Source organism: Setaria italica, chromosome VI (assembly GCF_000263155.2).
Source record: "Setaria italica strain Yugu1 chromosome VI, Setaria_italica_v2.0, whole genome shotgun sequence".
NCBI lineage: Eukaryota > Viridiplantae > Streptophyta > Magnoliopsida > Poales > Poaceae > Setaria > Setaria italica.
The window spans coordinates 2,531,059-2,545,493 of NC_028455.1; the positions used below are offsets into that span (position 1 = coordinate 2,531,059).

Genomic DNA, 14,435 nt, shown 5'->3' on the forward strand with positions numbered 1-14,435 from the left:
ATAGAACCATATATATAGTGCACATTGACAACATACTTTTCTGCCACTCGTGAAGGCTAGCCTTAGCGGTACTCTTGATTCTCCCACTCACAGAGGCTAACATATTTATCTTCTTGTGCTAATTCGTGTTCTTGTGCAAAATAAAATGGCATAAATCAGTGCCTATATTTAGAAGTTGTTGCTCATGGAGACGCGAACTGTGTAGTCGAGACCTAATTTGCAATTAAAATTCACGGAAAAATTAAGCAAGTGTTAGATAAGAGGAAAAGAATGCAATGTACATATATATACATCCCTATAGCGATATAATATGCCAAGTCGAAGATATAAAGCTCACAAAAAAATTAGTTAATCCTCTAAATTGGCTACCCCATAATTATTTTTAGGAAAATTAACAGAATTGATTCACATTGAATTGTTATAGCGATTGACTCAGTATAAGCATGACTAAGAAGTGATTAGCAAGATGATTACATGGCCGAAGCCGCTATTATGATATAAACAAATGTTAAACTAAGGTGGCAATGGTAAACGCATGAACTTAGATAGTTAAGGTTTGATTTGCACCAAATGAAACATGAGGAATAAATATCACACATTCATAATACTTAAAAACTACTAAGGGCTATGCCCGAATTTCATTACCTGTGACCGTAACGAAATTACGGAGTCTTACACGCATATGCGAGCTCAGAACCTAACCACAGTTGTAGAAGATAAATCTCGAGAAAGTAGACACCAAGGGACTGCTCACTGGAGAAAGTATTACGATTACAATAAACCATGAGGTAGCTCCTGCCTAATTTCAGATAAGCTTTTCTACACCAAAGACAGATCTCTTTATCCACCTCAAGCTTTAACCTGGTAGAACAGCCAGCTCTCCTCCTTTTTCCCCTACTTAAGAAGAACTGTTCCTGTGTCATTCACCGTTGCTTCATGTGGATGAAAGTGGAGCGCCATCTCCTTCATTGCTTCTGCTCCCATCTCCGGAATCACCTTGTCCTCCGGCTTTTGCAAACCTGTCCAGCACAAAATAAAAGAAGCTGCTAAACAAATAATCTCTGTAGGGGATTTAACATGCTTTTTTGTCAAAACATACAGAGTTCCTTGACTTCCATAAAGCCCAGCACACTGCTGACGGACCCACTATATGGATCTTTTTCTCTTGAGGCAAATACCTTCTAACCCAAACCCAGAAGTATTCAAAAGAAGTTGGCCTACAAGAAGCATTTATAATCATGGAAATCAAGCTCCACACATATCTAGCTATAGAACAATCGAAAAAAGGTGTTCAACAGATTCATCAGCCGAACAGAAACTACATCTTTTATCTCCATGCCATTTCATTTTAATCAGATTATCCTTTGTTAGAATAGCATTTTGCTGAATTAACCGCATGAAGATTTTTATTTTCAGAGGAATGTTTCCTTTCCAAATTCTTTTATTAGGAGTCTCTATGTCAGAGCTACACACAAATGAGAATACATTGATTTCACAGAGAACACTCCTGATTTTTCCCACACCTATACATGGGCATCCTTCTCTTCTGACAGAGCACATGATGTAATCATGTCTCTCATCTGTCTGATCTTGTTTTGAGCACTTTCATCTAACCATATCCGAAAAGATAACCTCCACCCTCTACTAGCCATTGTGGCTACACTTCCTATATATTTGTTCATTGTATATTTCAAAAAGTTCCTGGAATTTCTCTTTTAGAGGAACAGATCCACACCATGGATCTCTCCAGAGATGTGTATTTCTCCCATTGCCCAGTTTAACTATTCTACCTTTCAAGTATAGCGCTCTGACCTTTAGAAGATCATTCCACAAAGAGGAATTTGAAGGTTTTAGTTTTAGCTGGATTATACCCCCTTCTGTCATATATTTCTTTTTAGCAATTTCTTGCCAAAGGCCGCCTTCCATTTTCAAGTTTCCACCACCATCTACATAACAGGCTCAGATTCATTTTCCCCAAATCTTTAATGCACGTACCACCTTTCCTCTTTGGCCTAGCAATCTTAACCCATTTAACTAGATAGCATTTCTTCCTAGTCCCCCCTCCTTGCCAAAAAATCTCTTTCTAGTTCTATCCATTATTTTGAGAATTATTTTTGGAAGTAGATACATGGACATCCAATATATTGGAGTGCTACTTAAGCAGACATTTATCAGGGTTAGCCTCCCCCAAATCGATAGCGAGCTTCCCTGCCAACCATCCAATCTTTTAAGCATTTTCTCATCCAAGAAAGCCAATCCATAATGTGTAATCTAGAACCAGACATAGGTACCCCAAGTTACTTAATAGGCCAATTACCAGTAGCACAACTCATCATTTCAGAGTACTCAAGTGATTTCTATTCATCTAGTGAGATCATAATAATCTCACTTTTATTGAAGTTTATTTTGAGACCTGATATTTTTTTCATATAGATACAAAAGAAGTTTCATATTTTGTGATGTTTCCTCATTGTCTTGCATACAAAGAATTGTATCATCTACATATTATAGGATTGCTACCCCATTGGGAATGTAATCAGGGACTAGTCCTTTCACCAGCCCATTTTCTTGTGCTTTGCTAATCATTTTAGCTAGAGTGTCAGCAGCAAGGTTGAAGAGAAGGGGAGACAAAAGGATCCTCTTGTCTCACACCCTTGCCGCTCTTAAAGTAACCTCCTATCATGTCATTTGCTCTCACACTCAAAGTTGGACACAAAACCATTTCTTTAATCCAGGCACACAAATCCCACAAAGCCTCTCTGTTTCAAACAATCAAATAAGAAATTTCAGCTTATTTTTTCATAAGCTTTTTCAAAATTAAGCTTTAGCACCAAGCCATCTTTTCCTTTAATCTTCATATCATGAAGAATCTCATGTGAACTCAGCACACCGTCTTTCTACCTTTTATAAAAGCTATTTAACATCTATTAAAAATTCTACTCATACAGTCTTCAAATCTTAACATCAGGATTTTAGTTATTATTTTATAAATCACATTAAGTAAACATATCGGTTTGTATCGTTGGATTTTATTGGCTTCTCTTAATTTCGAGATCAGAGTGACAGTCCCATAGTTTAACCGCCCCACATCTAGCTTATGAGGTCCAAATTACACCTTTCATAAAATACTTAAACAATGAAAAATATACTTTTTCCGAAAATCAGTTACGTCTAGCACCATCTTTCACGAGAAATCAGAAAGCGTATCATTAGATTACGTATTCGATCTGAGAACGCGGTGTTTCTCTCCCCCTCCCATTTCCCCATTTCCCTCCACCGCCGTACTCGTGCCCAAACCCTTCCCCTCCCTCACGATGCCGTCCTCCGCCGCCTCTCGCCGTCGCGGCCGCAACGAGCCTCCGCCCCCGGCGCCGCATCCGGAGCCGGTCGAGCAGGAGATGGGTCCCGCAGCGGTGCCGCGACTACCTCCGCCCGCTGTCTTCGCTGGAAAGCTCGACCCGGCCCCGGACACGGCGCCGGTCGAGCGCGCCAGGGGCCCCGTAGCGGCGCCGTGCCTGCCGCCGCCCGCCAACTTCGCGCGCATGCCCGGACCCGCCCCGCGCGTCGCTTCTTCCCCAAGCCCTAGCCCTCACAAGCTCCAGGCTCGTCCCCCGACACCGCCGCCGCCCTCCTCCTCCTCCTCCTCCTCTAGGCGCCGCCGCCGCAAGGCGAGTGAGGACCAGGAGGCGAGGGACTGGGCGTCGCTGCCGCGGGACGCGCTCGCGGATGTCCTCCGCAAGCTCGGCCACATCGAGATCCTCATGGGCGCCGGCCAGGCGTGCCGCTCCTGGCGCCGCGCCGCACTGGAGGACCCCTTGCTGTGGCGCCGCATCGACATGCGCGGCCACGCCGACCTATTCAACCAGGTCAACCTCCACGGGATGGCGCAGGCCGCCGTCCGCCGCCGACGGCCAGTGTGAGGCCTTCTGGGGCGAGTACGCTGGCAACGACGCCTTCCTTCTATTCCTAGCTCAGCAGTAAGATTCCATTCCTCACTCCTCGGATTCCCCAATCCAAGGGTTCAAATTCCATTCGTGCTTGGTTTGCTTCGAATTGGCTATCAGCACTGCATTCGTTAGAATTTGTGGATAAATTTGTTAACCTAGTTGGGATCGCAGTAGGAATTTGGGTAATTATGTATTGTGGGTGCTTCTGACATCTGAGCATCATGCTATATGGTTGTGGAGGCGTGATTTCTACTCTTGAGTACTAGTTGTCTCAGTTTTTTTTTTCTTCTAGAATGACTAGTTCTCTCAGTTGCAATGTCGAAATGTATTTGGGTAAATAAAAGTTAGGCGGTTAGTCAACGGTCCTGTATCTTATTCAGATTTCCATCGTGTTAGTAACAATGTACAATAGTGTATCCTTTTGATCATAAACATTGCCATTTCAACTTTTTTTTAATGCGCTAGTTTATGTTTTAGCGACACTCTTGAGCATATTGGTCTCTAGTATTATTTTCTGACACACTAAGAATAAGGGAGGTTATAAGTTATAGCTGATTCCTAACTCTGGGCGACAAATAACTTTCGAGTAATGTTCCCATACAGCTTATCTTTTTCTTTTAAGAAAGAAAAGGGAAAACACTAATTAAGCATGTGAATGTATGACTGAAAAATGTTAAATTATAGGACCAGTGAAAATTTTAATCATAACTGGTGTACAATCAGGGGGTGGCAAAACATGAATCCATATTTAGGAGTGGCAAATCACAGTATCAAAGCTAGGGGCAACAAAGCATGATATTGAACATTTTCAGGCTAGTGATTACAATCCAAGTAATATATATTCACCTGTTAATGTTATGCATGTTACAGGCTGGTGATTAGTGGTTACAGCTACATAATTCCCTTTTTGCCCTTTCTGAAAAGATAAACAAAATGTTTTCAAATAAGTATCTTTAGCCACATATTTGTATATTGAGCCTGGTGCTATCTTTGCAGGGCACCATCTCTTAAGAGCCTTCGCCTCATATCTTGCTATGATGTCTCCAATGAAGGGTTTGCAGAGGCAATAAAGAAGCTTCCTCTGCTTGAGGAGCTTGAGCTTTCACTTTCTAGCAATGTATTTGGGCAGGAAGTGTTCGAGACTGTTGGAAAATCATGTCCGCAACTCAGGCGCTTCAGACTCAGTAAACATGGCTTCTGCAGCTTTGAAGCTGCTGACTACAACATGGATGGGGAAGCCCTGGGGATAGCAAATATGACTGAACTACGCTCCCTGCAGATCTTTGGCTGTAGCTTCACCAAATTTGGGCTGAAAGTAATCTTGGACAGCTGCCACCACCTGGAGTCCCTTGACATACGCCATTGCTTCAATGTTGAAATGGACAACATCCTCCGAGCACAGTGTGCTGGTATCAAGACTCTGAGACTTCCCGATGACTCAATTGATGATTACGAGTTCGTAGTTGCGGCTCCTATCTGGGACGATCACTCCCAGAGTGAGGATGACTCTGATGGTGACTACATGGGGTCCGATGTTTACTATGAGCTGGACACCGAGCTCGACGACGACGACGATATCTATGATCCTTCGAACTACATTGATGGTATGGACAAAGATGATGAAGAAGCTAGGATGATCCTGAGGAGTTTGTGGGCGCTCATGAAATGAAACATATCTGCATGCTGTGATGGAAGTGCCAGATGCTGGCCTCAATTGCTCAAGTTTCTGCATATTTGTCTTCATTGGGCGCCGTCCATCCTTCACTGCTTTTTGCTGGTGCAATGGACTATATATTCTTTGTTTCACTTTTTAATCAGTGCTTTGATTAGTTTGTGCATGTTCCTGGCTTGATGAAGCCGAAGATCCGTTGTTTAATCCTCAGTGCTTTGCTTAGTCTGTGCATGTTCGTGAAATGAATTACGTGTGAATGCTGTTGCCTTTGCTGGTATGAGTCCTTGAAATGAACATAATCTGCTCCCTTCGTTCCTTCTTTTGGCGAATCTCTTTTTGCAAAACCTCTTTGTTTCTTGACACAAGAACCAAACAAAAACGTTGATTGTCTTTTCTCGTTCTGTTATTTATTTATTTTATTTTTTTTGCAAGAAGAAATTTTGATTCGAAATTTTGGAGTTCTAAAACCGGGTTTAGGAGCTAGCAATGAAATGCACTTTTGCGTCGACTTTAAATTCTAGGATTTGATTTCAAATAGGGAATTAATAGATTCAAAAAACTGTTCGTGTACACTTTCATATCAGAAGTGCTAATTGAGGTCTAACAAACATTGAACTAGCGATTTCAATACATTGTCGGAAGAAAACTTTGACGGTTTTATGCTAAGCTGTCAGTATTTAAACGTCGTATATAAAGCCTACTTTTTTTTTCAGATGGAGCCTCCGTAAGTTGATCGTTGGCAAACCGGAAGCGTATTACGAAGAAATACGTGTCCGACATCAGAACGCGGCGCCTCACTCTCTGGTCTCTCGAGTCTCCGCTCTCCACTTCCCATTTCCCTCCGCTGCTGTACTCGAGAGTCGAGAAGCCTAGCCGACCTCCAAACCCTTGGCCTTCCCCTCCCCAATCGCAATGGCGTCCTCCGCCGCCGCTCCCCGTGGCCGCCGCAACCACCCGGCGCCGCCTCCGGAGGCGGTCGAGCGTGCGGCGGGCCCCGCAGCGGTGCCGTGGCTCCCTCCGCCCGCCGCCTTCGCACGCAAGCTTGACCGCGCCGCCGCCACGGATGCGCCGCCCGCCGTGGCGGTGCCGTGGCTTCCGCCGCCCGCTGCCTTCGCACGCAGGCTCCGCCCCGCTCCCCCAGACCCTAACACACCCGAGCCCCAGACGCCGACGCCGAGGGGCTGGGCGGCGCTGCCGCGGGACGCGCTCGTGGCCGTCCTCCGCAAGCTCGACCACGTCGAGATCCTCATGGGCGCCGGGCGGGTGTGCCGCTCCTGGCGCCGCGCCGCACGCGACGACCCCGCGCTGTGGCGCCGCATCGACATGCGCGGCCACGCCGACCTCCACCGCCGAGTCGACCTCTGCGGGATGGCGCGGGCCGCCATCCACCGCGCCAAGGGGCGGTGCGAGGCGTTCTGGGCCGAGTACGCCGCCGATGACGACGTGCTGCAGCTCCTCGGCGAACAGTGAGATTTCGATCCCACCCCAAATTCTGTTTAGGATTTTTAAGTTTCGTCCTGAGTTTTCTTTGCTGCAACTATGGTGCATCTGCTTCTGGATTTTGGTAAAAAAAACTGCAAATTGATTACTGGATTTTGACAACTGAAGATATATTGACACTATACATCATGTCCACTTGTCCAGTGCTGTTCCTAATAGGAATTTTTTGGCATCCTTTTTTGCACTGCAGCACATATACAATTCTGATGATAAGTACTTTACGTAGGATTAGATAAGAGAAGCAATCTGTTCGAGTTTACTTGTTTGTTTGACATAAGAAAGTCTAGGATTACTGCAGCTCCTCGGCGAACAGTGAGATTTCGATGCCACGCCCACCCCCAATTCTGTCTAGGATTTCTAAGTTTTGTTTTGATTTTTTTTTTGTTGCAACTATGATACATCCGCTTCTGGTCATGGCTGGTACGCTTAGGTAGAAAGGATACAAATTGATTACTGATTTTGGTGACTGTCAATATTTGACACTATACATGATGTCCAATGCTGTTCCTGAATCCTGATAGGAATTTTTTGCCATCCTTTTTTTGCGTTGCAGCACAAACTGTTCCTCGTAAGAATGTTACTACAATACTGATGGTTTTTACATTACGTAGGATAAGAGAAGTGATCTGGCCTAGTTTCTTCTTTGACAATAGAAAGTATATTAGTCCATCTTTACATGGACAATTTAGCGTTATATTTCTGATAGGGATAAAATAGTTCTAATGGATGAATCTGGAATATTTTCCATGTTTTTCTGCTTTATACACAGTGGGTTTCCCAGCTTAGCATTTAGCTAACCTTTGGTGCCTGTGCGCACTTGTCTTCACAAAGTAGCGAACTGTTAAGTCACAAAGATCGATTGTTATCCGTACAGTTATCTACAGATGGAACTTGTGTTATGATATCTGAGGTTTCCTTATGGTGGTTTTTGGTCTAAAAAATCATTGATTTATGTACAAATTCCAACTTTTTAACACAAAGAAACACTGTCCCAGTTTGGAATGGAATGCATCTTCGTGCTAATATCTCAGGGATGAAGCATTACCTTGTGAAATAATTAAGCAAGTGGAACAAACTCACTGAACTAATATGAAAAGATAAGGTGCTGATGTCTTATTCTGCAGCTGCATTCTCCAGCCAAATGTGTTGTTCTCATGCCAAATATAAATTGTGACTTCAGTACCACTAAACTTTTCCAAATGATGGACTGGTCACTATATGTGATTATCCTCTAAAGTGACTTAACCACTTTTACAGTCATATCTTGACAAGCATTGTACATATATATTATCCTTCTGTTTTCCTTTTTGAAGGTGCATTTATTGATTACTATTGTCATCTCTAAATGCTCTTTCATTGGACTGATAGCAGATAACTGCACCTTAATTTAGCAAGAATTGGTGCTAGTTATAATTTGTACACCATACATCAGCATTTCTTTATTATGGTGTATTTTTTTTGGTTACTGATATACAAGTGCTATCTTTGCAGGGCACCATCCCTAAAGAGTCTCCGCCTCATTTCTTGTCAGGATATCATTGGATTTCAAGAGGAGATAAAGAAGTTTCCTTTGCTTGAGGAGCTCGAGATTTCACTCTTTACAAATATAGGTGGGAAGCATGTGTTTGAGGCTATTGGCCAATCATGCCCAGAGCTGAAGCACTTCAGATTCAATAGTTACCGCTTCATCAATTTAGGAAACAGAGAGTACTCATATGATGATGGTGATGATGACTATTATGATTATGATGATAATGATTTGAAGTACAAGGATGCTGATGCCCTGGGGATTGCATATATGCATGGGTTGTGCACTCTTCAGCTCTTTGGCAATAATCTCACCAATGAAGGACTGACAGCCATCCTTGACAACTGCCCCCACCTGGAGTCCCTTGACATCCGTCATTGCTTCAACATCATCATGGATGATACCCTGCAAGCAAGGTGTGCAAGGATCAAGACGCTGAAGCTTCCCTCTGATCCTACGGATGACTATGGCTTTCCTGTTTGTAGCCCTCTTTGGTCATCTGGGATTGACTCCGACAGCGATGCTCTTGGGTCATTTGGCACCTACTCCGACGGTGATGATTGTGTCTATGGTGACTACATTCTGGACTCGGATGAGTATGATGATTACTGTGACCCGTTCCGCTACCTCAATGGTGTCTATGAGGATGAGCTTGGTGTACAAGATCGGATGTTCCTAAAGGGTATGCGCATGCTAATGAGAAATGACGACGATGATGATGACTACTGATTTAGTTGTCCTTATCGCCACTAGCTTGATGTCTACTAGGACTTGCGATCTTATGTTGCTGGATCTCACCTTCTGCTGGAAAGATTGCTTAGCGGCTTCAATGTATCAATGTCTTGTATTGTCTCCCTATTTTGTGTTCACTGACTCTGAACTTGTGGTGTTGATGACAGTTTAATGAGTGTTTTTACTGGAGATGTTCCCTTAAGCCGCGTAGGTTAGTGATGCTTGGCCAAGGATGAACTTGAAGATCCAAGCGAAGTACATGGTGCCATGGTGTACTTGGAAGGCATCTCGATTAAGGATGCAGCCTCAATTTGCATCTAGTGTACTCATCTTTTACTACTTTTCCAACTGTAGAGGCATGAGAATAATGGAAGGTACATAATGATGTTTCCTAACTTAGTACCTCAGAACCTTGACTCTATTTCCTGGTTAGAATTAACCTCTTGTTGTTGTGTTGACTATATTTAGCCCTGGACCAATGGCGTTTACTGATCAGGAAAGTTCATGTGGGACTTTGGCCATTTCAAAGGGAAAGCTCGGCAGTGCTCTATCTTGTCAGGCTGTGAAAATTTGTCAGTGGCAGAGTTTTCAAACCATACAGGAGGGTATGGTTTGGCTAATAGTTCACTCGTCTAAGGTTGATGCTGGATATGATTGGCACTTTTTTGTTTTAGTTACCGTATGTTTTTCCATTTCCATCTTGTTTTGGACCTTGAATGTTTTGGGTAATGCTTGGTTGTTGACCGTGTCATCCCATCCCGGGTAAAACGCAATACAGAGTTGAATGATCTCTTGGTTCTTTGGTCCTTCACGACCACAGAACTAGGATTAGCAGATTAATGTTTTTTTACTTAAATTTCTTTCTTTAAACAAAAGAAATGAGATTCTTTTACAACAAACCATTAATCATTTATTCCAGCCACTGAACTTTCTCCAACACTGTTACTGCTAGTATCCTTAAGCAGACTTCAGCGTGAAAAAAGAGGCACCCATGTAATGGAATCCTATTACTGTGGAGCTGACGCCGGCCCAGAGGGTGGTCCACATAAAACGCAATTGCATGCCGGCCCATCGATGCAGTTTCCATGAGTACCTCCCAAGTGAATGCAATCACTGTTGCATCTCTTCTGGGTACACTTGTCACCCAACCTAAGAACTACGGGCTTGCAATCTCCCTTGTTTATACTTTCCATTGATGCCACCTCATCTGCAAATCTCAAAAATAAAAAATACTATCAAAACAACAGAAAACAACGCTTGTGAAACGGATCAAAGCAGCAGGCAGCAGCAGCATGATGACAATTGTTTGTTACTCAGTATTTATACATGTGTATTGCTGCAATAGGGACAGGGACATACTTGACAACATCACCATGAGGGCAAGGATCAGGAGAACTTTGGTGGCCTTCATCTTGAGTAGCTTGTTGAATTGAGAGGTGGTGTGAAGGGTTAATTGTGTTGAAATGAGCAACTAGTTGCTAATTGTCTGACCTGTGGATAACAAGCTCGTGTAGATAGCAAATGTGCCTTATAAAGGATCAGAACTTGTTATGTTTGGAAGTACGTTAATATTATATGGCATTGCATAAGGTCTAGAAAAACATGTATAGTAGGATTTAATTGTGCTTATCAATATGAGCACAAAAATGGTTCAGTCTATTGTAATAAATTAATGCATACCAAGGCAGTACTGCCATTCTTTAGCTATATATGCATATTCTTTGGCAAAACAACTGTAGGTGAGTTGTGAAAAACTGAGTGCAATCAAATGCAATCAATGAGATGTCAGAATTATAAAGTATGTATAAGCATCATTTAATTGTGATTATCAGTTCGAGCACATAAAACGACTCCATGTAGAGTAATAAATTAATGCATATCCAAGGTAGTATTGTTGTTCTTTACCTAGATATGCATATTCGTTTGCAATACAACAATAGGTGATGAGTTGCGAAAAATTAAGAGCAATCAAATGCAATTAATGAGAAGTCACAATTATAATATATATATATATATATATAGTAGCATTTAATCGTGATTATCAATATGAGCATGTAAAATGGCTCATTCTAGAGTGTTGAATTAGTGCATAGCAAGGCAATATTGTTGTCCTTTGTCTTGATCTGCATATTCTTTTGCAATATAACAATAGACGAGTTGCCAAAATTTAAGAGCAATCAAATGCAATTAATGAGAATAACTACAAATACATCATTTCTTTAATGGCCTAATGGTGTTGGATGGTTACAGAAATTTTACAACACATTGTTACGATGAGCCGCCGCTAGCTCTTGTACGTAGGAAATCATTGCATCCGTCTTAAAAATGGGATAAAGTAGAATATATACTAAAGATTTATTTAGCTTAAAAAAAGAGCTGCTGGCGGTCCCTGAAACAAACAGGGCCGCCAAATGTAGGTGATCCTTGGAAGCCGGTGGCTAAGGATCGAAGGCACCTGAGCTGAGCTGCTCGAAGCTAGTCGCAGCAGACGAACTAGGAGCCCTTCTCAAACTAACAAGGAGCAAGGGCCCAGATCTAGCGCCCGTGCAAATAAATCGAGGTACATTGAGCCCCTAGCAGACACTTTGCTAGTCAGTGCCACACCAGGACGTCACATCGACTGGCAGGCCACAGGCACCGGCATCATGATGAGAGGCTTGATCATGATTAATATATGATTTGAAGAACGTGTCATCACATAATGCGGTATCAATTCTTGTTTCCCTTTTGACTGAGCACGTGCGTGGCCTCTGTTGTTACCAGTGTCCTAGAAGCCATGCAAACCCTTTTGGTCTACACCTGAATCTTGAGATCCAACACTCCCCTCATGAATATAATCTCTTGCTCCCTCATAGGGACAGGGAAGAGGCAACCTTTTATAGCATACATTGCCTCGTGAACAACTAGAACACAAGACTTCTCACCATGGTGTCCTCGCCTTGCTCCAATATCCCTTCTTCCTCAAGTTTGAATAGGTACTAAAATAGTGTGGCGTATGTGTGGGCTTGTTGACGGTCATTAACGACACCTTTTTAACCCTATTTATCTTCAATATTAGCATAAAAATAACATCACTATCATTGATTATATCTAACAATCGGACTATATGTGCATACATCTTGTGTTTTAGAGAATGTCCTATTTACACAAGAATTTGGCCTATTTTGGAGTACAAATGAACAAGACCCAGAACTAAGAACAATCCCATAAAAGATGCTCAACTGTCATATGCTCGAAGCACACAACGTTTCGGTGATAAACTCTATTCTATGGCAACTTGCGTCTCCTGTATGGATTTAAGTTAATACAGATAGATGCTCGAGAGGACAGCTAGCACGAATGGTCGTATCTAAGTGTGTCATGTCCTCATCATTTAAGTTAATATATAGATATTTGCTTGAGAGGACAGCCAGTTCTGTCATACTGAGGAGTCTTTTGAAACTGCAGCGGTTTTGTAAAGCTTTGCAGTTTCGTTGGAGATAAAATCACAGAGTCCTTGGCAAAGTTGGGGGCAAATCTACAAGGACAAAAATGTCTATTACAAATGAACTTTCATCGTTAGTGCTCTTAATGCAATGCAATGGGGGCTTAAAACAAGCTTCAGTTCGAAAAATTACAAAATAACAGTTGGTAACCAGGCCCTAAAAAAAATTGGGGTAACCGGGTAAGAAGGTAGCTGCTCCTATTATTAATAGCGTACTGTTAGTATTCTCCAGTGTTCAAAAATTTGGCTGAAATTTCATGAATTTCACGAAATTTCGGTCGTTTCAGTGGTGACCGAAATTACTATATATTTGCCCAAATTTCGGTTTCATCAACAAAAGACACACTTTTTAGTTCAAATTTCGGTTGAAATTTCTTGAAATTCAGTGTTTTCGATGGGGATTGAAAATTCGAAAAAGAAATCCTAATCCTTGTGATTATGGCCTTCTATGGGTCAACCATACGTCCATGTACTACCACTACGGGAAAACTCACATTTAGTCCCCGATTGGGTAGACTCAAATCTCTCTAAAAGCTATCCGGGATAAATTTTTCGAGATAAAAGGGAGGGGTCTTTAGTCTCGGTCAGTTTTTTACCAACCAGGACTAAAAAATCTTCAAAAAAATAAAAAAAGCCCCACGCTGCCGGCCGGCTGCCTAGCCGCCGGCCTGACCGCCGCTCGCCCGCGCCCACCGGCCTCCGCCTCCACCCATGCACGCGCCCACCCGCGCCGCCACGCCCACTAGCCGGCCGTTGCCCTCGTCTCCGCCCCGGCCGCTCGCCCACCTCCGCCCCACCGTACGACCCCCGCGCCCGACCCATGCCTCCGCCACGCCGCACGCCTCCGCCCGCGCTGGTCGCTCCTCCTCCGCCCGCCGCGCTCCTCCGCGCCCACCGCGCCCGACCGCTCGCGCCCTCGCTAGCCCTACCCTCGCCCCGCTACCGCTCCTCACTCCCAATGAGGGGCGAGCAGAGGGGGAGGGGAGGGTACTGGAGGGATGGGGCAGCGGCGGCGCAAGGAGAGGAGGTGGAGGCAGAGAGGAGGGAGAGGAGGAGAGGGAGAAGATAAGGATGAGCCAGGAGGTGGAGGCGCAGGTGCAGAAGATAAGGTGTGAGGAGCCAGGAGGTGGAGGAGAGGGAGAGATGAGGTAGAGGGGGGCGTGCGGAACGAGAGGACCCTTTTCTCCTAGTTGGTGTCCCTCCAGACCACTGGGTTTTATAACCGGGACTAAAGGGGCTCTTTAGTCCCGGTTGGTGAGCTTCCCACCAGTGGCTGAGTTTTAGTCCCGGTTGATGAACTTTTAGTTACATGTAAAATTTAAACTGGATAAAATAGGGTGGATGGATGGTGAATTCTCTAGTAGTTTACGTGAGCTAACTCATTTGGAAGAAAATCTTGGGTCCACGGACAGTCAGCGAACTCATTTGGAAGAAAAATCTCGGGTCCGCGAACAGTCAGCGTGCCGTCCTGGTTTTGGATTTTGCATCTGTGGGCCATCAGGCTGGCCGATATTTTTGTCTCGCTTCGGACGGCCGCAGGTAAGAAGAACGTTCCGACCAGTCAACCACCAA

The 14,435-nt window shown here is 43.8% G+C and overlaps 2 protein-coding genes across 2 annotated transcripts; both read left to right on the forward strand.

Moving 5' to 3' along the window:
* Positions 1 to 3,314: 3,314 nt before the first annotated feature.
* Positions 3,315 to 5,913, forward strand: LOC101781264 (putative F-box/LRR-repeat protein 9). Its single transcript, XM_012846746.2, is given in 3 exon segments — positions 3,315 to 3,907; positions 3,909 to 3,977; positions 4,944 to 5,913. Coding segments are annotated over 3 exon segments (1,335 nt in total). The 3' UTR covers positions 5,617 to 5,913.
* A 618-nt stretch (positions 5,914 to 6,531) lies between these two features.
* LOC101781655 (putative F-box/LRR-repeat protein 22) lies at positions 6,532 to 9,581 on the forward strand. The gene is made up of 2 exons (XM_004974309.2): positions 6,532 to 7,085; positions 8,611 to 9,581. The coding sequence occupies exons 1-2, from the start codon at positions 6,532 to 6,534 to the stop codon at positions 9,374 to 9,376; spliced, it is 1,320 nt and encodes a 439-aa protein (XP_004974366.1). The 3' UTR covers positions 9,377 to 9,581.
* Positions 9,582 to 14,435: the final 4,854 nt, after the last annotated feature.

What these genes read in the sequence shown, in the direction of transcription:
- LOC101781655 (XM_004974309.2), top strand. Translation starts at nt 6,532, where the DNA reads ATGGCGTCCTCCGCCGCCGCTCCCCGTGGCCGCCGCAACCACCCGGCG. An exon ending in CTGCAGCTCCTCGGCGAACA is followed by an intron (nt 7,086 to 8,610) that starts GTGAGATTTCGA and finishes CTATCTTTGCAG; the next exon opens with GGCACCATCCCTAAAGAGTC.